We start from the raw sequence: 27,951 nt of genomic DNA, 5'->3' as shown, positions 1-27,951 counted from the left end.
AACAAAATCATTATCAATTATGAACAGAACAACTTGGGTGAGATGGGTAATCCTACTGCGGTGACAGAAATGGAGAGGTATCGAACTTCAAAGCATAGCTTGCTGTTACATCAATTTGCATAGAATTCTTAAAGATATAGGACTCACACAACATAAAATTGCAAAAAACAGTTATTATCTTAATAATAGTAATCCACAAGGTACAGGACATGTTTTTGTATATTAAACATTAGTAATACATATGCATAATAGTTGTATATTACTAGTATGGCAAATGTATGTTTTTTTCACTGTGGAATGAAGTGGAATAAATCTAGAATGGAACCAAGGTGAAAGAACTAGCTTGTACTGTTGGGACAGGTGAAGGCCTGTTTCTGAGAGAGCTGAACTTAACCCTTCATAAGCAGAACTAACAGCACGGATATGTAGGTTTTTATCAAATGTTCTAGACAAACCCCACTTGCTAAGGCTGATTTGTTTGCCTGGGCATGTAATAGTTTTCAATAACGTTAATGAAGTATGTCTTTATAAGAATCTGGAAACACTCCTGGTTATTATACGCATTAAAAAGGTGTAAAATTGAAATGACTAACATCTTGAAGCGGGATTCAGGGACCATGGATTATTATTCTATCAACTGAATATTTTACTCAGAGAGTAGAAAGGCTTTCCACCTACATATATCAAGTTAAGGGTGGCTGTAATGTCACAGTGCACAAGAGGCAGCACCCCCACCTCTAAGAGGATCTTATTGTTTTCACTTCAGAAGTGATTTGTTTCACGGCAAGCAAACTGTTGCCAGCACAAATGAGTGAAAACAGAAGAGGAGACTGACACCTAGTAAGCGCCAGAAACCGTGATGCTGAAAACACATACATCTTTCTGAAGTGGGTTATTGTTCAGGCATTGGATACCAAAAGGCCCTCATAAGATACAGCTTCAAAGACTCTGTCGCTGTGTTAGAGTATCAGCAGGCTGCTCCTGTCTGCTAAAGCATTTCTGAATTCTTTTTCTAGGGTATTTCCCACAATGCAATTCCAGCTTCATTCCTATGCAAATGTGATGTTTGAAGAATGCAATTAACACAGTTCATCATAGTGATATTACAGTCGTGGTGGGATCTTTACACAAAAATGTGTTTGTTTCAGGACAGACATGATACCAATATCTGTTCTTGCAAAAAACAATTGCAAACGTGGCTAAATGCTGTGTCTTAGTTACACATAATATACACACATTTTTATTCATATGGTACAGAAATTAAAATTCATTCCCTCTGTTTCCAATTCCTGGGTCAGACATAGTAATAATAATATACACACCCAAAATAAAAACAGCATACTCTGTAAAATAACAGTTTCTAAATGAATCCTGAACTTTGTGGTGCTTAAAGTAATAATTTTATCATTTTAATATCATAATGTCTTTTCAGGAATATAAAACCAACTAATACGATGTTACAATATTTATATGCATATAACAAAGTACAGGTAAGAGATACACATGCTGCTTGTTATTTCATCTGTTTCCAATGACAATACATTCATTTATTTTGTTAATTTATTTATATATTTATATTTATTATAGCTATGTATCTGTTATATAAAGCAAATCCACATATACACTGAGTAAAAACAGAAATAGTTAAGTCTTGCCTGGAGATATTTTCATCTCAAAAACAAATGAATATCCATAAGTGGTTTTATTGCAATAGAAGCAATGCTGCTGATTCCATTCTGTTTGCCAATAACTTCTGTGCCAGTATAATGAATATAACTCAAGGCCAGAGCCACAAGTCAAGTGCGTGTGGAATAACCTCTTTATGTCCAATTAAAACCTGTAAGAATAAATTGAGAAAATCTAAAATACTGAAGATAATTTATTGGCGAGTGATAAACAATTCAACGTTTATAAATGCACAACTTAATAAGAAATACGTTACCAAAAACAGAGCTTGTCTTTAGGGGATATACAAAATACATCAGCTTCTTAATAACTACAAAAATAAGTTGATATTCGATCCATTCTTTACCGAGTGAACGAGAATCAGAAATTTGGACAAGCAAAGAACAGGATGTGGAATTCCTTACAGAGGCCACGCTGCGTTATTTGGTCATTTATCATCATTAATTCTTGGAAGCTCCAATGGCTTTTCTACACAATAAATTTTAATTGTCTTGGAAAGAAATTTACCCAAATGTTATCTTTCAGCTAGGTGCACATATCTGTATTTCATGTTTGACATCTATTTTTGCTTGTTTTTCATTAGTTTTTGACACTTAGACTAATTCCTGTTTTCCTTTGTGTTTTTGTAGTAGTGCTTTCTCTATTATTGTCCAGGATAAGCATGGATCATGGATACAAATGATGCCAGCCAAGCCCAACCTACTTTGACCTCATTGCTGGGACTGTGAAGGTTGGCATTTAGGGGTGAGGTCACCCCAAACAGAGGAGAGCACCCATGTTTACACTTCAGGTTATGTAATCACCATATAACACCTTTCCACAGAAGTATAAAGGAATACTTTGTACGGGATGTAGAATTACATTACAGACACTCAGAAACCAACATGGCAGTAGTAGGTCCAAACATGAGGTGTTGCTTGAGAAATGACATTCTAGTAACTTACTTCACTGCCTCCGTTGTGACCTCTTTCTGAGAAGTATTAGCTTTGTTTATATACATCTGGAGTGTCCATAGCAAACAATTATCTGAGTTGTACGTTAGCCTTGCTGCCCATGTAAAATTACTATGCTTTTTTTTTTAGCGGAAGACAAAAAGACAGAGACTTAATTATCTGTTAGTTTTTTTTGTGTTGTGTTTCACATGGGGATTCAAGCTAGGGTGACCCATCCAGCTTCATTGGCCCACAGACACATAGGCAGTTGGTAAGACAAGCAGGTTGGTGAAGCGGTTGAATGTGGTCCCCCCCCCCGCCAGTGCCAGGTGGAAGGCCCTGCATGTCCTAATCCCTCCTCTGCAGGGTCACTCCGGGTCCAACGGACAGCAGTTCAATGCAGTGCATGCGAAGGCAAAAACTGGGCTCAGGCAGCCCCCTCCGAGGGCCGGGCCTTGCGGGGCTATACGCCCATAAGCATTCCCATGAAGTCCGAGCCGTTCTGTATCGTGATGGAAGCCCCAGCTCCATTGTCGACAAATATCGAGGTGTATTGGCCAGCCTGGAGAAGGGAACAGGGACAAAGACAGATCAGGATATAGGGCTTGATTGGATATTCAACTGCAACTTATGGAGTATGGGGCTGCAAGAAGTCCGAAGCACACGGCTGCAGGAAAGACTGGGAGAGGAAACCGCATAACTACAGCAAGACTGAGCAAACCCTCAACACAAAACCTGAACGCTGGAAGGGTTAGGCTATAGTGCTACCTAATGAGCCACCATCTAAATAAACACACAAAAATAAAGTCAATAAGCAGCCTAGCTAACAGGCAAAATCAGAGGCAGCGCCAGCAATTGCCCATTTAGTAATGGATAATTAATTAAGAAATAATTAATAAGGAATGGTTAAAGGATGATGCATAATGCGTTCTGGATCTTTTGTGAATTATGAACATTTTTAATGACTGTACCTGTAGCTCCAGCAAGCCATGGACGTAGACTGTAAATATCCTACTGCTGCTCTCCAAGCCCACAATCATTTCTAAGGACCTGTTTCAAAGATAACAAGATGTTGTTGTTAATGAAATAATTGCTTTATTTCACACGGGTGAACTCTCAAACAGCAGTGAGCCATGAAGGGAACCTTTATGTTGTTTTTCTGCAAGCATCCACATCGATCCAGTCCAGCCTGAGCTTTGCACAATTTTGTTGTTTGGTTGAGAAATAAAATACAGGGTTCCTGTGCTTAAGAATGACATTTTTTTTCAGTCAAACATGTTTTCCATTGTAAATTAAGCCAGCAAATACATTTCATACTAGTTCACTGTGCTCCTTCGGTTTCTGTTTGCTCCGTACCTTCATATTGCTTGAGATTCCTTTTAGGATTAAAAATAGCCAAACCGCAGTCAACCTTGGTCTTATGGACCAAGCATGTAATAATTATTCCTGAGGCTTTTGGCACGTTTACTATACCAACTTTGTGGAATATATTTGTAACTCATTCCTCGGGATACACAAGGCCCAAACAGAATGTCTTGTAATACTACAGCTCTCCTGATTATACAGCAATGAGGCTGTTGGTTTGTTATTGTCAATTGTATAAGGCCAACCAAAGAAAGACTTTCAGGGGGAATAAAGGTTTCATTGGAAGCTACCACAACTCGCACGGGTTATCATTTGATACCAAGATAGCGAAACCCCTAGCTAAAGTCAGCAACTCAACAAAGATCTTCAAATTGATTTTCTGAAGGAGGTCCACCTTTCCAGTGTTCTTACATTTCGGCAAGCCCTGGAGGTCCGCAGCTGTTTCCCGTTAATGAACGAAGCGCACCCTTCATCATTAGCTATAAACTAGTGGTCCCCGAGGTATAATGTTCACAGTTATGAGCTGCTGTCCCTTGCTGTTTCACGACTCCTTAAAGCCTATAGACCTTTTGATTGGACACCATTAGGTCCGGTCAGGTCTACCGGTTAAGTGCCTGAACAGGGGCTGATGCAGATTGCCCTTTGTTCTGTAATGTTCTCTGTGCTCAATTGTTCGATATATTAACTGGGCTAATTATTCATTAGCTGAGTGTTTTCATTATGAGACACACCACAAGTCTGCTATGAGATAATGACTTCTGAAATAATTTACTATACAGTGAATTTGGAAAGCTAAGCTTTGCTTGTGATACGGTTATATATGCTACCAGTCAAAGGCCTTTTCACACCACAGGGTTTTACCACTTTTCCATTTATTTCATAAACTGCAGATTCTTAAATATTTGTTAAGCATTGGAAGGTCGAGTGAACAATTATGAATGAAAATATTAGTCAAATAAAATATGTTTCCTTTATAACATGGAAATAGTATGTGACAGTGCATGTCTGACATCCTATTAGCTGGTTGTGTGGTGATGGCATAGTCAAATTCTAGGCCGTCCTTTAAATGCACTAGTTAACTATTTCAGCCCATGAATCACAGCAGTATTTAATGTCCCTTGTGGAAAGAATCCCTCGCATTTGCTCTGCTGCTATAACTGCTAGAGGAGTTTACTCTGACCAGTCAAGGATATGACATTTTCTTGCTAATAAAGGTACTCAAATGGAGAATATACTGTAAATGTATTTGTTAGCAAAGAATATTAAGTGTATTTTTAGTACATGTTAAGTGAGCAACATGCAAATGTAGAAAATCTCAGTGTGTGCAACTTTTGGCTGGTAGATGTAGGTATCGTTGTTATATTGTTGTTATATTGTTGTAGTAAAAGAGGAAAATGCACTTATGTCCTGACACAAAACATAGCTGAAATAAGACAAAAACTGGATAAAAGGGAAAAAAACTAATGTGAAATGTTCTACTCTGGTTCTAAGCTTATAACCTACATTTGTTCAGCAAATATCCTTGTGAAAAAATGTGCCAATCTTCTCCTTTACTACGATAGCATGTTATATGTTTTCATTTAAATTCACTGCTTGTAGTGATTGAGCCATATTTCTCCTGAATGCCATTGTGACTTAGTGATATGCACTTAGTTTTAGCTTATTATTAAGCACTAACAAAAAAAACAAATCTTACCCATCACCTAAAAACAAGAAAAAAATTACTTAAATATACATGGAACAGCTTTCTGTAACAAATATTTGTGAGCTCCCATGGCAGACGAGCCCGAATATCACCACACACCACCGGGAGTTCCAGCAGAGACCACTGGCCCCGTTTGATGGAAAAAACTGCATTTTTATGGTTAATCAGTCATGTTTGTGTCCTTTTTAACTGCTAGCCCAAAGAGTTTTATTTCACATTCTCCTCAGTTTGAAGCGTGGGAGAGTGAGAGAGGCTTGGAGTCCAGACAGAAAAGCTCAACTGAGTGCCTCTTTTTTTGATATAAATCATTTCCTTTTATTCCACATTCTCTTGGTGTGCACTCAGAAAATATGCTTATATAAATGTCTTCCGAGAATATGTGTAGTCACACACTTCGGACGAATCACTAGAGCTGCAAGATTTACTTTACAACAGTTTACTATCTGTAGCGCCAACTGTAATATGCTATAGCTGTAGAAATTCACAGATTTAAAAATACTTTTAAGTTAATGGGTGACAGGTGACAGAAATCTTGGCAGACGCCTATTAAAGCTGAGACAAAAATATGATGTCTTAAATAAGGAATAAGAATAATTTTTTTTTCAGAGTACATCTTTTTCCATGTTACATTCCTCAGCACATATTTATACATAAAGTTCATTTTTAAAATGAATTACCTACTCCTCTTCAAACTGCAAACACAATACTTTATAGCAGCCTGTGCTGCCTAACAACCTAGGCTCCCCGAGGTCAAAGGTCGGCTCGTAAAGGTTACAGAGGTCACAGGAACCAATGCTGAAGTGAGAGAATACGTCCTTTTATAATGCTGATTGGGATTTTGTTTTTTGGTTTTTTTGCAGGAAACACCTATGGTGCCACAGGGTATGACATGGTACATTTCACAGTTCATAAATTATACAAAAAAGTCGACAGGAGTAACACACTGGCCAAAGGAGTCTGGGTGCCACAAGCTTGCTGTGTCTCAGACGTGGTAAAATTATAATTTCTATTTTCTTTATGGAAGGGGGAGTGATGGCATTTTTTTGGTTCCATAAATATTTGCAAATGAGTACCACATGGCTGTAACATCAAGCGCTAAAATAAAGATACAGATAATTGTTATTATCGTAAGCAATTATATTTCATGATGACTGGGTCAAAGGCAGATTTTGCACTTTAGGGTTGAGGATGTGGGTTTCAGAAATGCAAGCATAGACCGGGAAATTGCAGATAATCATCTGGGCTGCTAATGTACAAAGTCTCAATTGACATCAAACAGGACAAGTATTAAGGATTCCTCCAAGTGGTTTGCACTGACGGTCACGCCAAAATCAATTCAGAAAATTCACAGAGGATACTCATGAAACATCTTATTTTATCACCCCTTAAGAAATTGCATTTGATTGCAGTATCACCTTGTTGTCTTAAAATAAATATTATTTAAATCTACTTATTTTAGCAGATGCTTTTGGCTGAAGTGACGTACAAGAGAGGAAGGCTTGGGGTCAAAGAGCATCTTGCACCCCTGGGGCGGTTGGGGTTAAGGGTCCTGTTCCAGCGCCCAACAGTGATATGATTACTCTACCACTCATGGGATTTGAACCCACGACCTTTGGGACAAAGGCACAGAGCCCTAACCCTCTGACACACCATCCCATACATCATCATCATAATTATTATTATATTTTACTAATCTTTCATGTTTATGTGTTGCGGTTAAGAAATTAACATTTTGCAGATAACGTGAGAACAGTTGACTTTGTCCAGTAGGAGCCTGGCAGTGGAGGAAGCGGAAGAGAGGCCCTTACGTGTATCTGTGGCATAGAGACTCGATGCAGATCAGAACCCGCACATTGTCCCTGGCCCGCAGCTGGCTCTTGCTCTTCTTCACCTCTCCGTGGTCTACAGAAAGCACAAAACCGCACAGAGCGTCAGTACAGGATGGGTGTTTTCTCACTTGCCGCTAGGCCTTTCAGTAGCCAGTGGACAGCAAGGAGCAGCCCACCCACGGGTTTGGAACCACAACGAGCTGACGTCGCGTGCGAAACTTCCAAGGGACACAGGATCATTACCCTTCCTGCTCACCGCTACCTCCTCAAGGAGGTCAAGAGGGGTTAGGGTTAAAGGATTGATGAGACTTGTTGCAATTTTCAGGGCTGATCAAGTTGTGTTGAGCCTAAGCGCGTTTTATTGGAGGAAGGACACTGAATCCCTGCATTAATCTTCCAGGCAGGTTCCCATAGTCATTGGCGGCACAGGAGCTTAGGAGAATTTTACATGCTGTGTCCCAAGGGCTTATTCCAGTGAAAGGTTGGACACAGACAAAGAGCTGCCCTCCCTGCTACAAGGCAGGTCTCCAGGCACTGAAGGTGGGTATTATGTGAAATTTCAGAGATGGTATGCTATGACTCTAACTGCATTCTCATTCTAAACAGATGTTATTTTATTTGGAGTGCATTTTTAAACTGCTTGTGAATGAAATGTGATTTAATTCATTTCCGGAATTCTGCAGCAGTTCGTAAACATCGCTTTTCACGTAACAATAAACTGCTGTCAATGACTAAAACACCAGCACAAATATTTTCTCGTCACAGTCAGGGGCCCCTCATTTCACTACCAAAATATCATCACTAATTAAACTCTTGGAAAATGACATTGCATCGTTGCTGATTCCCTGCTCATTATGAGAAAAGCAACAAGATTTTTTTCTTCTTTTTTTAATGTAGGCACCAGTGCTTACCAATGTGGATGTTAGCTGAGAACTGGTAGATGCCTGTTACCGGTGCTGTGAAGCGACCAGTGGATTGATCCATGCCCGTCCCCCGGAGAAAGGCACCTTTGGCAGGAGGCTGGAGAGGTACAAAAATGTGTCACAGCAAACACAGTGGAAAAAGCAGGTGCCTCGAAGGCAACTATGTATATATTTCGATTGTGGATAAAGGGGATTTGTACATGAAAAACAGTGTTGATGCTGGCAGAGAAGACTTTATGGAGAGCAGATGTCTGTAATTGCTAAGGACCCACATAATCAACAACAAAATTGCAGGTCACATATTACCAGGACGAGGGTGTGAAAAGGCTTCCTTTGCCAGTTTCGAAGTATTTTACCATTCCTCAGATTTCTTCCTTTGGACTTACCATCTTGACCATTGCATGTGACAATGACTAAAATCAATAATCTGTATGCACTGCAAGACTTTTTGCACTACCTGCTCTGCTAGGATACACTTTTGTCAGTCTTCATCAGTCCTTGTTAGTTCCCAGTGGCAACCAGAGTCAAGCTCAAGTTCTGCCCATTGAAGCAGTACCTCGTTAATTTTAGGACATCTTCAGTCCCTACACCCTTGAAGTAGGAAGGAGCACTCAGCTTATCACTACCACATTCCCACTGCCATAATCCTTCACATTCTATGATTATCAATAAAACAAGCTTCACCATGTCATAAGTGCTGAATCAGCTCTCATATTTAAGCAAAAGTAGACTTGTATTCCAAAACGAATCTAAGAAGTGGTGGACTGGCCTTACATTAACTTCAAAATTTTATACTTTAGCAGTGAAAATGGATACATTCACTGCTGTTTCTTCTACTAAAACTGTTCATACTATGAAATATTACTCCCATCATGCTTTTGGGTTTTGGAATGGAGTGACACACACACACACACACACACTGTGGGCAATTTCCCCTAATTAGCCTAACTGCATGTCTTTGGAGCACAGGAACATGCAAACTCCACACACATGGGCTCACATGCAGAGTAGGATCCAAGCTCTCAATCCCACGAGAAGTTAAGTGAAGTGAAGTGAAGTGAAACTTTATTGTCATTCACACCATACAACAGTACAAAGACGGATGCAGGCAGAACGAAATTGCGTTTCTCCAAGGCTCAATGTGCAGACATAAGGGACAAGTGCACTCAAGACAACATACATACAACATGCAGACATTTCACTTTACAGAGGTAGTTAAGACAGCATGGCAACAAAAAGCAGCAAAGTACAAACAATAAATATATATACATGAATATATTCAGTGGGTGATATATAGTATGAAAAATTATTGCACTACGTTTCACAGTGAATTAGTTATTGCATTATATAAGTAGGATGAAAACTTGAGACCTATCAGTGGTTATAAAGTTAAGGACCAGAACTACCCACTGGGCCACCCGAGAAAACAAAATATTTCTATAAAAATCTTAATGAGAAAAAGTGAAATAAAGGCCAAATTACGGGATTTTTTTTGAGCGAACGGTGCTAGACTATCTGTTCCATGTCATCCTACCAGTCCCTGGGCTCCACAAAGCCACAGACAGGCAAATGCGAAGAACCTTTGAAGGAAAAGGAGAGCAATTCAATTCTGCTAAAAAACCAAAGGAACAGGCCTTAGCTCTGCAATTACGTGACGAGAGCACACTGACTCCAGCTCTTGTGTGGATTTTAACTCCTGCAAGGCAGCAGTAGATACTTGGGAGTCTCATCGTCTCTGGGGTTTTCTCCGGGGCTGAGGCTGTTAAATGGGTGTGGGTATCTCTAGAGTGCCCGCAGAATCTCTCTCAATTAGACACACCCGGCTGAGCAGGCCTGTCCGCAGCACATAGACCGTAATTATAGCACTAGCAGGAATTAACAGATGAGCGGAGAACAGATTCACACAGACACACACAGATGCTATATGAGAACACTTAATTTCATTCCCCGCCCTTGCTTTTTATTTTGTGCTTGGTTCAAAACTTGCAGACAAAGCCAGTCAAAACATATCTGAATTAGCTGGGTACATCAAAGGGTCTGTCTCCGTCTGATAGTTTCACTGTTTTTATTGTGATTTTTGTCTTTTACAGCTCAAGGAACAGGCATATGACGTCAGATACAGGAACAGCATCCCATTCAGTGCAAAAAAAAAGGTCATAATTATCATGAAGACAGCAGAGAATGTGATGAACAGGCCTGAAATCAACATGCCTTTTTTCAGTAGTGTGCAGGAGCCATTTTCTCCACTACAGAAAAGAGCTTACGATCCTCGCATCCATAGCCATGCCATAACATAAAAAGTCTACCCACACAATGTTAAAAAAATCATATATGTGCTTTTTCAGCATGTTTACATAAATACAGTACATTCAATACTCCCTTTTAAAGATAATGTCCCTCAGAGCAAAGAAGAATCTGAGGGCTGCGTTGGAAAACCATATATAAACAAAAAGAAGGAGAAAAATTTGGGAAGTTTCCAGAAAGGAATACAGTGAGATATTAAATTTAACATGTGCACTTCCCAGCTAGTTGGTACTATATCATGATATATCCATTATAATGTATGGTGCATATATAATACTTCTTTATCATGATAAATATGTACTATTTAATGTAAGATATTAAAGCCAGTAATATATTTTTGGCTAATAATAAAGATCCAAAAAAATTACTGTATATAAATATGTTATTTTCTGAAAGCTTCAAATTATCTATAGTCCACTTTAAACAATGAAAAAAAAAATGAAATAAGTTAAATTCTTTAGACTTAAATTGTTATTATGCACAAAAGTGAAAATTGCCTTGGGTTTCCATGGATGAATCAACAAGTTTATTTTTATATTTCTCCTTAGTAGCCTAAGGAACTGATTATAACAAGGCAGTTCTTCCAGAAGTGTTTCCATCTACAAACTACAACTAACAAAATCAGCCTCTAGCAATATGAAATGCATGGCTTCGTTGTTTCAGAACCACGTCTGCCAGACCATAAGGGGACTTCAAAGTCAAAAAAATGTTGATTAATTTCTCACAGAGAAGCAGAGAGCCAACTGTTTTAAACCTGGGGTTTTACTCTATATGGTATCAGACCTTGGTCCTTGTCAGGAACCTGGCAACAGAGGTTTGTCTATGTGAGATGAGCTACAGACTTCGGTGTAGGAGCCAAGACCAAACAATACACACACACACCCGCTCACACACACACACACACACCCGCTCGCACACACACATGCATGCACACACACGCACACACACATGCATTCACATGCACACACACGCATGCACACACGCACGCATGCACACACACACACACGCATACACACACACACACACACACGGATGCACACACACACACCCGCTCGAACACACACACACACACAGAAATAAAGTGTAAGGACCTGGTTGATACCTAAATGCCAGTTGTGTTGAAATACATAATCACACGCTTGCATGCTTACATATGCCTAGAATCCCACTGTGTAGCCACACATTAAAACTATCAGTGATGGTCCAGAACTTCTATTAAGACGTGAAAGATTTATATGAGACAGAGTCCACCCTGGGCAGGAATGGCCGTTTATATTAGGGCACTCACAAACACATTCATATATAATAAAGACAAGACGACAGCAATATATCTAGTGAGTGAGTTTTTGGACTGTGAAACCAGGAACTGTAATGTACTGAAGGACCTGGAATGAACCCGAGAAGTAAACTCCACAGGCAGTAAGGGCTGCAGATAAACCCCCAACCAGCAAGATGTGTGACAACAATGCTACTGTCTGAGCCACACAGAGCGGTGATTTCGTGAGCAACATTTGGCAACCGAACATGCATAGGGGAGACGGGGACAACTGCTAAATCGAATCTGGTATCTATTTACTCATTAATCTGTGTACTTTTACTCTGACAGGTTTCATAAGCATCAGTGCTTTCGCTAGGAGCCTTAAGCTAGCAGAGGTGGAGGGGCGCGTAGCTTGCTGAAGTGCGTTAAAAGTCTGCTCAACTAACCACATTTGACAATTGTCCCCGGTGTCTCTTATGACTAAAAATTTGAGCTGTGGCAAAATATTTATATATTCATATAAACATTTTATATATTTAATTTGCTGATTCATATATGGAACGTATCTTAAACATGCATGCCTTTTCTATTCTGCTGATGCTGACCAGAGGCATACTTTATTATGCCATGTCTACTCAAAGGCAGATGTCAAAATTCTTATTATTATTTTAATATTTGGTTTATGTGAGTGCCTTACCACCCTCTAGTACCTTCGTCAGCATGTCACGGGACAGAACTGTTCCACTCCAACATGCGGTTTCGGGCCGGCTCTATTTTTACCCTGCTTTCTGCTATATAGTCCCAGACAGAGTGCCTTTTGTGTACCCCAGCGAAACTGATGTGGAGTGCCCAGCAGCAGAGCATTTCTGAGAAGGGAGCTCATCTAAGCACTGGCTTGACTCTACGTCTTCAGGCCCGGATGAGGTGATCCTGTTTATCTCCTGTGCGGGTGTCTCACAGCTTGTAGGGATCACACAGTCTACCGTTGCCATGTCCCGACGCCAGGAAATATTGTGTGTTTTGCAATTAAAATAAATGACTCTATTCTGAAAACCGAACACTGCCAAGATATCTTTTGACTGTTTATTAGAAGGACTTTCGAGATCTGAATTGTCCTCCCAGCTGAAGGTCATTGGGGAAAGCCAGCGTGAACGTTATCCTTTGCTCCTCAGCTTACCGTCTGGAAGTCCTGTAGCTCCGTCAGCGTCTTCTTGTCCACGGCCACCGGCCCCTTCAGCTTGCAATGGAAAGCCTCTTCTACTCTGCGGTAGGAGGACAGGCCATCCAAGGCAATGAGGGCAGGGGGCAGCTGGCTGGGACCGACTTGTCTGTCCATGGCTGCACGTCTCTCTGTTGCCTCTGAAGTAAGAGCGTACAAGAGGCTCAGTTACAAGGAGACCATCAAACTCCGTGTGACGTAGCAAAAATATTCAGATGTCCATTTTAGCAATAGAGATTAGATTCAACTTTAATGTCATTTTATCATTTTAATGTCATTGCACAAAGTTCAAACACTCAGACGACAAAATCTAGTTTGTAATCTTATCTAAAACTGCAAAACAGTCCAAAAGTGCTATATATAGTGCTAAGTAATAAAAGTGGCTTAAATAATGAGCATTTACAGCATCGATTATTGCAGTAAAAGAACGACTGGGTGAGGCTTCTGTGCCTCCTTCTAGACAGCAGTAGGATAAACAGAACATACTTGGCATTAATAGGCAGCTGCTCACATACCTTTGATCATCTCCCTGAACTCCTTGAGCAGGACCTCCTGGGTTATCTCCGCCCCAGGTGATCCCGGGGGACCCTGGGGTCCGGGGGGTCCGGGTGGCCCGGGGGGTCCTGGCTATAGACACAAATACATCAATCCTCCATATGAGTCTACAGCATGACTGCCACCAGGGTTCCATGTAAGCTGAACTAATCTGGAACCAAGTCCGACGGTTTTATATGATAAAGTCATCCAATAAAATTCAGAGACATTTTATATGTACATAAACACACAAGTTCTTATCATTTTTATTAGCCTTGTCCTAAAAAGGTCAGAAATATCTGAGCTACTTGGTAGAAGTGAAAATGAATTAGTCATTATGTTATTAAGAAAAGTGAGAAAAGGCAGTGAGGTATTGAGTTCTCAGCTCCAAGCAGTGTGTTTTACAGAGAATTTCAGTCTCATCAAAGAGCATTAAGTGTAATTTTTGAATATAAGGGAACCAATTTTGACCATGTCTACCTGGAACCAACAGGACTAGGCAGACAGTAAACGATATTTTAATGTGGTTGTTGTAAGTGCATATTAAATCTATTTATCGAGTTATGACGCCTGTATGGCTACAGCCATGACATGCAGCATAAAGCTCCGAATTGCCAGAAAAACGGCTGATCGTGCACTTCGACCCCAAGTCTCACTCTCATCTATATATGTGTGTGTGTGTGTGTGTGAATGTGGCAAAGAGTAAGGAGGGATATGTGAAAACTGCAGAATGTCACTGTACTCGTACTTGTGCGACTGGCTAATAAAACTTAATTTCATTTCATTACAATGAAAATCTTAGTGTACGTGTATCATATTAGAAAATGTACAAGAGAGTATTCAACAGCCGGAAACTCACGACCTGCCTAAAGGAACTGAATGCTGGAAGAACTGATGTGAGATCTGGAGAGTCTATGCTTGGCGTGAGCTCCTGCAACATCGTGCCCTGACACTTACCAGTGGTCTTTTCCTCTTCTTGCACTTGCCTGGGAAGTTACCTACTGGTCGCTCCACAAACACCTTCCATGATCCCAGTGGGTCCACGCGATGGTTTTCTGCCTGCGTGGATTCAGAATTGATCACATTCTCTTACCAAGCTGCTCAACTCCTGTGCAGAAGCTTTTTGTTTGTTTCTGTCCTCCAGAAAAGCCATAAATCTGAACTACCGTTTAGCTTAATTATCTGCTAAATGAAATTATCCCAATTTTCTCCAATATCTGGTAGCAGAGTGGCATAGAAGAATTTTAATTTTCACATTCTTTTCACATTTTAATTTAAAAAGACACATTATGCCGTTATAAAGGGATTTATGTAGATTAAATATGCTCTCATCTCTGAATTAGAATTCATTCTGGAAAACAGGACAAGCACTATCATGACATGGCTTACTACCATTACAATACATCTTTGAGAAAAATGCTAATTGCAAGATTCATCAGATATTTAAGTCTGAAGTCATTTTCCCACCAACCCTGAATGCAAATACTGTAAACTACGTAACTGAATCCAATGAGTCATAATTTCTGCTTACAAACCATTGGAAAATCTTGCCTAAAGATACTATTAAATGGTGCCAGACGTGGGGGCAGGTCGTGTGCCCTCTTTCTGTGTTCCACTCAGCCTCTCCAGTTCTGTGTTGCTTTGCCGTACACTGCCAAGAGCATATAGTCACCCCTAACAGGTTTCCCTCCTGCACTAAACCATGCAATGTTTTTTTGATGCTACTCTCCAGTGCCAGGAATCACTTGCTTGGCATAAAGTAAGTCGCTTTTTTTAACAACAAGAAGAATGACCTTGTGCATTATAGTCTCATTGTGTCCAATTCTGCAGTTCTTTAATGACATGCAACAGACAGGTTCATGAGACTTTACTGAGTCTAGACAACTAAAAGCAGTCTAAACCCAGAGTCATCCTGAGCACCATAACTTATTCAACCTACCTATTATTTTTTTTACCAAAATATTAAGCATACCTCGGTCTTATCTTGAGAGTTAATAGAAAATGTAGTAATCTCATGTCCAAATACAATGAAGACTTCAGCTACATATTATATAATGAATTATCTCTGCAATCAGAATCCCTTCATTGGATTTGGGTAAGAAAAAAAATTGATGCAGCATGTATTCCAGCAACCACAAAAATAAGAGCTGAACCCAGCCCAGGCCCTTCCCTAAACGTCAAGTGACTGTGGTTGAGATGGAAACAAAGATAGGGGCAAACCGTAGAGGTGAGCTCTCTGAAATGGAATTTGTTTAGGTTTGGCACTAGAGAGCAGTGCAACTATCTGCTAAACTAACATGCCTCTGTCTTCACCAAAAGCTCTGTCTCTGCGAAAGGCAACAAAGTAATCCATTGTTTGTCTTTTCAACTTACTGGAATAAAAGGTTTTTTTTTCCATCATTTGTGTATCCAGTAGTATTTTATTCCCCGTGATTGCAGACAAAATAAACTTAACTGATGCACCGCATCATGCCTGCTAGATGTCTCTGCCTTTCTGCTGAGTTTTGGTGAAGATAAAAGAGCGACAGATATTGTCAAAGGGAAGATAACCTCCCTGACTGGGATGATCCTGCAGATTTCCTTCGCTCCGCGTGGGGCAAGTTCCCAGCCCTCTCCGCTTTTTTTAGCTCGCGCTGTTTCAGGTTTCTCCTAAAAACACATCCCATTTCTATCTGAGAGATTTCCAAGTAAGCTCTGATAAAAAAATAAATAAACTTTCGTCCATACTGCTTTCATTTATTCTACATTTTCTTCTCAGTTAAGTAATAGTCTGTCTACAGTCTGCAGCAGTTTTCCATAAAGAATTGCAAACCGCAGTAGAATATCTGCGGGTGGATTCCCTTTTTTGGCCGCTCCAGCTCTCTCTAGATCTATTTTGATATTTTGCATGTTATATAAAAGAGGGTAAGAGGTCAAATGACTGTATGTATATACGTATACATAATACAGACATGACTACTATATATATACATATATATACTGTATATATGCATATGTATCAGTGTGATTCCACAGTGCTGCCCAAGATCCTAAAGACACAACTAATGATAGGATAAATGCAGATATTTAGGGCACAAACTCAGAACTGCATTTTTGGTAGTAACCCTTCAAGAAGGTAATTATATTTGCATGCATTAAGTGAGAACTTCACCGGTATGAAGCCTTTCAGATACTTGCCATCTTGCTATTTTTTACTTGGATTACTTAAATGCTCAATTTTACACCTCAGACAACAAGCGAGTCTCACACAGGTCCAGCTCTGTCTGTGGTTTTACGGTCTTCTGTTGTGAAGTTATGGCCAACGCAAATGGCTGCGTCAATTAAAGAAAGGTTAAATTCTGCAAGCCCGTGCCAACAAACAAGTGCCTTTTTTATCTCCATGTACTGTTTGCACATGCCATTGTAATTAAACGATTAATGCTTTGCCCCTAAGGATTATGTTATATTCTTTGTTGCATTGTAACAGCATGAAATAAGAGAGTGACTGTATTTACCACACTAGTAAACTGACCTGACAAATATAACATAAAAAAGAGAAAATGAGTCCATTTAGCTTCAAGAAGTTGCTGAAAGTAAAGCAGTGCATTAATAACTAGCAAAATATAATTTGGTCTGGTTTTCATAACACGTTTTGTTGTCAAGATAATCACAGTTGCATGAGTGTACTGTTAGTAAAACATGTCAGGGCAAGGCAAGGTTTGTGCCCAGATATTGCAGTAAAATTTGAAAAAATAAAAATAAAGACCACAAACGTGTCTTGTGCTTCGTAGAAAGAAAGAGAAAAAAAAGCACTTGATTTTAAGTGCTGGCAGTTCTAGCAGCCTCTGGCCGCCACACACGATGACTAGCTGCTGTCACTGCCGCCGTCAGCCGCCTACACGGCATCCCAAAACTTCTGCTCTCCGCGAGGAATTTCGCGCACGTCCGTCACGACAGCTAACTCCGCAGCGAAGAGGTTCGGCAGTTTCCTCACTGGAGATTTCAAGGCCGGCGCGTCGCTAACTCGAGGCTCGACACGCAGAAAGTAAGTCAGCGCATATCTGACCTCCTTTAGTCAGCCAGAACTGCTTGAAAGGATGGACATGTGGGCAGGCCCATCTCTGAGTAGGCGTCTGTCAACAAGAATAAGTGCACTCTGCATTTATTTTGATATCACCAACGACGGCAGAACTTCTCAGACGGCGTCGTCATCCCGGCTGACTTTCGTTTGGTCTTTCATCTTTCCTTGAGTTGCACCTGCACCATTACAAGTTCATGTGAGAATGCTGACAGCCCTTATGCATATGTAATTACTATGTCATAAAACAGCTATGCACAAATACTGCAGAGCGTAAGTGCAGCAAACCCTCCTATAATTCACATGTCATTACAAGTTACTATAGTGGGAATTTTAATTTTAGAAAAGAATCTTTGTAACATCAGCATCACTATATCGGCATAAAAATAAACCCAAAAAGTATTTGGTAGACAGTTCATATTTCTATTAAATTATTGTGAAATATAGAACTAAAATCTTATAACCGAATCCAGGGGTGCCATAAGGGGGCGCTAAAAAATTTGGGACATGATTGATTGTTCTGGGTTGGGGGCCTAATATGATATGCCTTCATGGGGCCCAAAATCTCCTGACTGAATCACACCTATTAAAGTCACTCATTTTAATAATGGGCACAAATATTACCATACCAAATAAAACTGCTTAAAAATTGTCACTGTTTTGCTGTATCAAATACATAAGTCAAACTTTTAACTTATTCTTATGCATGTATTTTGAAATTCCACACCATAGTGACTTTAATGTTATAATCTGTTTAATTATATACAGATGCTCTTCTACTTAGGAATGACTTATTATTCAACATCATCTTAAGCGTATACGCAAGTACAAAGAACTAGGATGCTGGGAGTTTGCACGCTACGCTGCTGCGCGGCGGGAGTAGCAGCCAGAAGTTGTACTAGGCAGAATTGGCGCGCAGAAAAAAAAATTGATGTTTCGAACAGGAAACAGGAAATAGGAGTTTGGACTTACAGTCCTCTTCGTTCGTATGTCTGAAAGTTCGTAAGTTGAAAGTTCGTAGGTAGAGGAGCGTCTGTATATTCACAAACAAAAAGCAAGTTGTGTATGACTAAATATAGTGACCTTGTGATCCAAAGCATTTATGTTCCTTGGGGACCTTTGAAGAAGGTTCTGCACCTGAATTGCTTCAGGAAAATATCCAGTTAACATTAATGTATCCAGATATGTTAGTATTATGTAAGTTACTTTGGCATCTGCTAAGCAATTACACAGGAGTAATAAGCCAGCAAAGCATTTTGTTTTGACTGCTGATAATGGAAAGTTCAGGTTTAGTCTTGTCGCATGTGTTCATTCTAAAGGGCACAGTGATTAGTTGTGTTTACAAGTCATGATTTATTGATACACTGCCAAGTTGTTTAAAAAAAATAGCAAGTTTATTTGGGAATTTAAAAGTCTGAGAAAGGTTGATGAGCAGGACATCAACACAGCAAAACAACTTCTTTCACAGACAGTGGTTCATTCTTTCTCTTAGTGCCACTCTACCAAATGTCTTCATGCCCCAGAACCTCTGGCTGATCTTCTTTTATTTTTGGATCTAACCATTTCTTCCCAGTTTCTTAAATTCTGACATATCCAGTTATATCCTGCAACGGCACACACGTTCATCAGAGAATAGGTGCCGAACTTGTGCTTCTCCGATTCACACTTTGTTCATCTTTCTTTTCCTGCTGCGAATGAATGAGCTGACTAGGATATTGATGCGACCCTTATGTCAGGAATAAACGGCTTACAGGAACGTGACTGATCAGTACAATTAACTGGTTGAAGACAGCCAACAATTTCAGTCTCACCTTCTATAGCAAAACAGCTCTAGTTTTTTTTTTTACTGCTGAAACTCTGATCTGGGTTGTTTAACATGCTTTTTTTAAAAAAATAAATAATAAAAAAAAGAACACATTTAACCATTTAGCAGGCCACCCACTGCCATCTTTTGGGAAGACATACAAGGTTCTGCCAGGACTAGAGGCTAAAGTGGTAATATGATTGCCTTAGTCACCAGAAATGCCTGTTTTCAGGACTGTTCTGTCAGATTCTGTTCATTTTATTTTTATTAAAATGCAGATAAGTGATTTATTACTTTGTTCCAACAGTGTTGTACATCCTGTCCTGTACCCAGATGTAATATTGACCCATAGGCAAAATGCTGATGAAATACTGATTATACCGGATGTTCTGCCACTTTAAGCAGAGACAGTACTTCCATGCACTAATTTCCAAGTGTTACATAGTATTGCCTGTTTACTGTTTGTCAAATGTAGAATACTTATGTTACGTTACGTCACGTTAGGTAGAAATATCGGTAGGTCTTCCATCTGCCTCTCCTCCCCTTTCATTATTGATAATTGTATATAAATCGTCATTTGCACAATGTACATTATCTTTAGCACTGTAATGTCTATCTTGTCATAAATGTTTCATCATGGTCTCGCTACATACTGCACACGGCTGGGATGACAATAATGCTTTACTTGACTTGGTTTGTCACAGCCTCCAGGATTCAGCCATGAAGTGTGACCTGCTGAGGAAATGCCCTTTCTAATCGACGAATCCATTAGCTAGCGGCACAACCCCCGCACACGCACACACACCACTCCTACTTGCAGTCATCCATGCGTGGTCTGATGAAAGTGCCTCCCGCATCACCCTCCCATGCCGGAGGGTTTAGAAACCCCAGGCGTTACTTATAGCGTGTCTCCCCACCCCCCCACTCGTGACGCATTTCCATGCCGTTCCCTCCAGATGCGCTTCGCGGACCTCCAAAGCATGTCAGCTCAGGGGAGGATTTTCCAGAGTGCATGTCTGACGGAGCCGAATGCTGCACCCGGCACCGCACGCCATCAGTTCATTTTTCACCTTCTTTGTCTGATATCATTTTTACAAAGCGAAGAGGGAAAAAAACAGCCGATGTAAGCCCCCGTAAAGATAAAAGACGATATAGGATGTTTTTGTGTACCAGTCACACCAATAAATTCTACAGCAAGGATGCTGAGTAATAACACAATTAAGACCATGATTAAAAAGCCAAGTCCAACAGTGTTCATCTCCTTTCAGGATGATCTAACCTTGGAGGTGATGTGTGTCTGCTTTGGACAGCTTCTCAAAGCAAATGAACACGCTTAATTTTAAAAATCCATTAAAGAATCCAGCCTCCAAATTCCGTCTCAGGTCTTCTACATTTGACAAATTGTCGCATAATAAAAAAAACACAAAAAAGAAAAGAAAAAAAAGAAATGGAAAGATCACAGAAGACATAACATCTTGGCAAAAAGGTTTATCTTCCAAAAGAAGCAGATATCACTTCACTTCATTGTATTAAAAATGCCGAATAGACTTAAACTGAAGGAATGTAGGTTACAGAATAGTTCATAACAGAATTGCATATGCATCTGCAAGCCTATCCCGCAACACTCTACTGGATAAGCATTTGGAAGGTGGATGGATGGATGGATGGACGGATGGATGGATGGATGGATGGACGGACGGATGGACGGACAGACAGACAGCAAGCAAATACAGCATAAGGGTTGAATGTCTTTAAACGCGGCCATGTAGTTAATAACACCACACATTTTGTTGGACATTTAGGCGTATCAATTAAGCCTCTTGGTTGATCTGAAAATGGCTGTCGAATGAGATCCCATTCAGATCCCAGTCGGATTACTGGGGGATTGCTTGCGCCATCATCTGTTCGGCCGTACCATAAAGTTAATTTGTATGGAAATGAAGACCAAGATAAACATCTGAATAGCATAAATATATTGCCATAATAATATCTCTCCTCTCCCACTGTAAAGCAGCCACAGCATAAACATTGTTTAAATATTTACACACGTATCTTACACACATTCCATGCTAGTGGAGACTTGTGAGAAAGCAAGTCATAAAATTTATTATGAAATCTCCAGGGGATTATTCTGCTTTCCACTCATCATAAAAAGGCAAAGAGCTAACGAGAGCCCAAGCAGAAAATAACACCTGCTCCCCTTACAAATGACAGTGTGCGGGTTGTTCGCTCTTTCTGTGCGTGTGGTAGGTTAGATGGGCAGCTGGGGCGAGGAGCCATACGGGGGGAACCTGGGCTGGGACCCTCAGGTCTGCAGCTGGAGAATACTGATGCGCCAATTACATTTTTGCATTAAAAATTAGAATAACAGATTAAATTAGAGTAAATAAAACAGCAGACAACAATCACTGTCACACACACACATATACATATATTTGTGTATCTACACATGCACACACACACACAAATGGAGATATATATATATATAGATTTTAAAATTAACACTTTACTTAAAGCTGTCATAAGTGATGAGTATAATACTTCATAAACTCCAATGAATCTCTCATCTATAATGCACTAAAGATACCTGTGTAATGTATTACAATGGTCGGTATAAGTATTAAGCATGCTTTGTATTGCATTATAAAGATATCTATGGTGCATTATAGATGAGGCTTCATAAGGCAGTCATAATGCATAATAAACATGGCTATAATGTATTATGCCTTTTTGTAAATATTTATTATAGTCATGTTCACAATGCTTTATGAATGCATTATTATGTGTTATGAATGTGTTCATAGATTCTTACAAACACAGCATTCATAGAAGGTGTTACCGAAAAATCTTGCAATCAATCAAGAATATATTCCACAGGACATAAATTCAATGAATAATTCCATGCACGGTACCAAAAATAATAATAAAAATAACACATGAATTTGGAATGTTCCTGTCTCTGTAATGTTATTCGCTTTATTTGTATCAAAAATAATGCGGCATTATTAATGTATATTAGCTAACTATGGCACATTTGAATGAAGCTCCCCAGCTCCATGATCTGTCATGTAGTGACAAGTTTTAAAAACCAAATTATGTCTGGTTAATTTCACAAGCCTGTCCATACTGATGGCTTTCCAAAGCTGAAACATTTCACAGAATTCATGCTACTCCGTAGTTCAGGCTCAAGCACAGACTGGGAGTTGAGGAACATGACCAGCACATGATAAGCATCAGCCTAGATTAAGGGATTTCTGTAAATCTGACATCCATCATAAGCTATTAAAGTGAAAACAGATCCAAATAAAGCAATCTTTTCTGACATCTATAAAACATTATTTTATATTTTGGGCCTTATGGGGCTTCTTCCCAAGAAGTGATGAAAGGAGAATCAAATGGAACTACTTGGCTTTTTCATCTTTTCTTGATGTTGTTAACAGAGACTGAAACGTGAGCAGAGCCGTCCACCTGTCAGTCTTGCTCAAGATGGTAGCACCCACAGTTTGTCTTTGGTTTTTGTGTGTGTGGGGGTCCCAACCACAAAATTTGTATGAATTGTGTACAAAAATACTGAAGTTTTAGAAAAATGATTTTTCAAGGGGGCTGAGTCATAAAATAGGGTAGCTAATTTACTCCCCCCCCCCCCAAACAGGCTCTAGAGCCACCTATGAACAGGGGTATATGTTAAAGCAGCTGAATGCTGTTTTCTTTTGGATCAAGGAAAACAGTTCTGTCTTTATGGGGGGTGGGGGTGCATGTGGGAATGGCAGAGGGAAATACAAGGATTCTTTTTGGGGCTGCGTTTAGCAGTTACTTCTCAAGATGGGTGGGGAAATGGCTAGAAAGACCTACCTGTGGCCTTGTGAGGCCTGCAGTGGCCAGTGAGCAAGGACCCATCCCAGGGCAGGCCTGCCTGTTGATTATTACAGATTATACTGTTTTATCGAATCACAGGAAAGTTTGGCCTTTTTTTGGTTTGCTAACTTTGACCCAGCTGAATGCGTTGGCCAATGATGTAATTTACAAAGTTCATAGCTTAAAGTTCAAGGCTGTGACCCGGGTAAGTAAGACAAGATTAACTTTAACCTCAAGAGAGACAGTTTAAGCAACTGAACTTTTAACAAACAAGCAGCACATCATTGCAGCATGATGAAGCAATGAGAAATGCATCCAATGCACAGGTAATTAAGTAAATCTGGATAATGACATGAATTAAACTAAATTTTAAAAGTAATGCGCAATTACGCGTCGGCACCCTCCCCGTAACCTGTGCCACACTTCACCCCGGTAAGAAACCCCAACCAGCCGCTTGACCTACAGTGACAAACCGACGTGCCGATCTTTGGCATGACACTGGCCCTTATTAGCGATTAAGTAATTATCGTCCGAGTACAGTGGGAAAGAAAAAGACCAGGGGGTGAAAGTAAAGGGCCTAATCCTCATCAAAGTGTCCTCTTTCAGGACCCATTCTGAGAGGCTTTGTGAAGGGCTTACACGGCTTGCTGCCCCCGTTCCCCCAGCTGCAAGTGCTCCTATCGGATGTCCCAGACACAGCGGAGACAGGCTGGCCCCTGACTGACAGAATCAATGGGCTGGGAACCATGCCGCCCCAGGCCCTTAAATACCTCCCCACCTCACTTTCCCAGGAATGACATCATGGCAGACTGCCTGCTTTGGAGGAGGGGGGGGGGGGGATAGTCGAATGGGTGAGAAGCAAAGGGGGTAGGGAGGGGCTCAAAGCAACACTAGGAGGTAAGGGGAGAGGTCCCCCTAGGACACTGCATCCTGGAGCTGGGGGGCTGAGATGAGGTGTCGGTGGAGGCTTCACTTGGTCCCCAGACCAAGTAAAACAAACACCCTTCACAATAAGGTTAAACCTTATTAAAAGCCAGCTCTTGCATAAGGACATTAAAAGACACTCTCTCCGCCCCCGCCCCCCCCTGAAGAAGGTGACGGGGCAGATGGCAGGAGACTCAGCAAAGCCCTGGAGCCAGACTGGGAAACGGCCGGAGTGGCAAAGGGGCGGCGGGAAGGAGTTGACATTTGGAAATGCCACCACGATGGGTGGCCTGGAGAAAAACGAGCAGCTTTTTGGAGAAGCCACAAGCCAACGGTACTGCAAAAACAAACAGGAACCGGGATCTCCGATAGGGACCCCAAGGGCGTGAGGAGCACTCCCCAAACGTGCGACATCATCTGCACACAAACATGAACATTCTTCACGCAAAAGGCTGAATGCCATAAAGTTATCACATCGAATTGCCCGTATTCATATTTCTTGCACTCTTTCGAGAAATAAACAGTCATTCTGCTGTTTATTTATGACTACTCAACGAACTTAAGAGCACTCGTCTGTAATTAAAAGGGATCCTCTATCCTCATACCCTGACGACTTCGGATGTGTAGGCACACAGGCTGGTTACAGTATATGCAAGTCTAAATAATCCTTCTAACCACACATTCACTCCATACTTAACAGCACATTAACAGAGAGTAACTATATTACAGCCAAACACTCATTCTGGAATACCTCCCTGCTATACTTGTTTTAATTGGAAAGGACCCGCTTTGCTTCGTTGAGTCATGAACTACTCTCTCAACAGGTAATTGACTGAAGGGGAGGTTTAGCTAAGGACTTAACCAAGTCGTTTAGAGTATGTGACAAAAGGGTAAGACCTGATGGGGCTAAAATGAAAATGATGGTACCAAAAACGTCACTGCCTCATCCCATCACATAAATCACATATATGGACAATTTGGTCAAGAAACATGAAATAAATTCTACAATTGTTAATTAATATCCTTAAAGGTTTCCTAGAAGTCTCCCTACGATTTCTCCCTTTAATCTAACAACCTCCCAATCCACCGCAGGACACAGGGCAGATGGGTTAATTGATGAGACAATAATTAAGCAGATTACTTACATTGCTTACATTGTAAACTCAACACTGATGTATGCTCTCAACATGGGCACGTCTGTCCCATTCACTCCCAACTGAAATTATGTGCCATGAAAAGATATTAATGACCATTGCTAATAACTACTAAATAATAGTGACAAATTTGCAATAGATTTTCCCTAGAACCATAACAGTAATCATAACTAAACAGGGGCCGGTTTCTTGAAACCTTCTTAATGCTACGTTGTTCGTAAGTTCTGTGTTAAAAGATAGAACTTACGAATGACATAACATTAAGAAGGTTTCGAGAAACCGGGCCCAGACCTGTCTATCATACTATTTCTTTAATCAGAAAAGTCTCAATCCACAGAACGCAAGGATTTTGGCAGACATTGACGGAAAAAGAATTCTGTCAAAGGCAGAAAAAAATGTTTTCGGCAAAAACAAAAAAAAAAAACACAAATGAGCAGAAGCTTTTAATCTAGAAAATATAAACACATTCAATATCTTAACATATTTCATCAAAATAATCTCATTTTGCATGAAAAAAAGACCATTTGATTCCCTACATGTGTGTCACTGAGCACTGAGTTGATAGCTAAACAAGGCACATCAAACAATGCAGCATATCTTAAGGTATGAAATGAGAGAAAAGAACCTTCAAGTAAGGATACTTAAGTTATCAACTAATCATAATGAATTCATAAAAAGCAACAGTCACTTTGACAACAGGTGCAGGTAGTTCAGGACAGAAACAGCAAAGACAGAGAAAATGAACGACCCAGAGATAGAGGGGGACAATAATATTACCTTTGTGTTCCCTCCAACCTCTTCACTGTTGGAGACTGAGGAGTTGTAAGACTCTGTGTGTTGTGGGATGTTCTCCTTCTGTCTCTTCTTCTCCTTCTTGGCATCAACCTCACGAAAAAGAAGGCACTGGGTCCAAAAGACTGCGGCCACCACGGCCAATGGCCAACACCGCATCTTGAGCCACGCGGGGCAACCTCTGCAAACTACCAAAGGATGGGGCAACTAGAAAACAAACACCACTACTGGAGGAATGGTTCGCTTGTGATTCGATGGTGCCCCACCAAAAAAGGATCAAAAAACAAAGAGTCCTCTTTGGTTGGGAAGTTGTTGGTTTCACAAGTGGTAGATCCTGGGATAGACCCAACGAGGTGAGTTGGAGGGGGAAGCCTCGATGACTCTGGGGATTTACAGCAACTGATGCTGCCTCTTGCCCCTCACAGACTCCAGATCAACAGCTTCCAATGCACCACCCAACCAGGCAGCTCCCAGAGCTATGAAACAAGTCAACTGAAATGGTCCTGGGGAATGACAGATCAGTACAGCTCTGACGGCAAATAAACCCATTTAGTGAGATTTTTCACGCTTCCTGCTTCATGGGGGAGAGGGGAGACAGGAGAGGAGGGGCTAAGGGTGGAAGGGGCTGGAATTAGAGTCTGAGTTGGGGGGGGGGGGGGGTAGAGGGTTGTTGTACTTTTAGGTAGGTAGAACGGGAGGTTTTGCAAACCTCTTTCCTCTCTGAAGACTCTTGTCCTCTTGCTGAAGATCTCTAGTGGTAGTGCGCCAGTCAGAGGCTGTGTCAAATCCAAACAGCCCAGAATTTCTGTAGAATACAGTCTTCAGTGTGACAGTTGTCATGCATCACTCCTTTTGGGAGGGAAAAAGCAGAAAATCCAAGGGGCATGAAAGTTGATTTATGGAGATGAGAGAGGGTGGGGGGGGGGGGGGGTGAGAGTTGTGACTTGGATCCCTTCCGGTTTTTTTAGCCTTTGGCCCCCTTTCTCTTTTCCTTGAAGGGGAAAATTAGTCCCCCGCAGCAGTGTCTGAAAAATACTTCAAAGCAGACAGCCCTTGAGGGGATAAATCCCAGGTCTCTCCAGGAAAGTCCAGTGCACCCACTTGCTCACCAGTAACAGCTTCCGATTCCCTAATGTCTCCCAGTCCACAAAAGCGTGGCAAAAACACGGGCCCTTAGCGTCTCTGAAAGTGCCGTGTCTTTGCCACTGTGGTAGGTCCTTGTCAGTTTGCTTCGTCTCCCTCACTCTCACTCTCTGTGACTGAGCATGCATACTCTGCAGAGTTTTATCACCTCTGTCTTCCCCCTCCTTTCTCTTCTCTCTCTCCCTCTCTCCTTCCTGCCTGCCTTTATTTTTCTCATCAGTGAATTGGCAGCCTCACTGCCTTCTTCTGCTCTGTTTTATCTCTTAGATGAAATACTGAAATTCTAAGATAGTTTGGGTTGGGGGGGGGGGGTGACTAACTGCGAAGTGTGAGTCTATGTGTCTTTAATATACTGACTTTTGCTTTAATTTCACATCAACACAAGAGTGTATCCAAACAGGGAAGAGGAGCTCCAATCCCTGCAGAAAAATACCTCAGGCATCTTCTTGTGTAATCTTCCATTTGAC

At 40.8% G+C, this 27,951-nt stretch overlaps 1 protein-coding gene across 1 annotated transcript; it reads right to left on the bottom strand.

The window, feature by feature from the left end:
• Positions 1-1,213: 1,213 nt before the first annotated feature.
• Positions 1,214-27,660, bottom strand: c1qtnf12 (C1q and TNF related 12). The gene is made up of 8 exons (XM_023835171.2): positions 26,327-27,660; positions 14,713-14,814; positions 13,737-13,848; positions 13,180-13,361; positions 8,429-8,537; positions 7,497-7,590; positions 3,590-3,668; positions 1,214-3,180 (listed from the first exon to the last, which is right to left on the bottom strand). The coding sequence occupies exons 1-8, from the start codon at positions 26,498-26,500 to the stop codon at positions 3,082-3,084; spliced, it is 951 nt and encodes a 316-aa protein (XP_023690939.1). The 5' UTR covers positions 26,501-27,660; the 3' UTR covers positions 1,214-3,081.
• Between the last annotated feature and the right edge of the window lie 291 nt (positions 27,661-27,951).

The sequence above is a fragment of the Paramormyrops kingsleyae genome, chromosome 6, assembly GCF_048594095.1.
Source record: "Paramormyrops kingsleyae isolate MSU_618 chromosome 6, PKINGS_0.4, whole genome shotgun sequence".
Taxonomy (NCBI): Eukaryota; Metazoa; Chordata; class Actinopteri; order Osteoglossiformes; family Mormyridae; genus Paramormyrops; species Paramormyrops kingsleyae.
The sequence above is the reverse complement of the archived record's forward strand: the minus strand, read 5'-3'. Positions and strand labels throughout refer to the sequence as shown.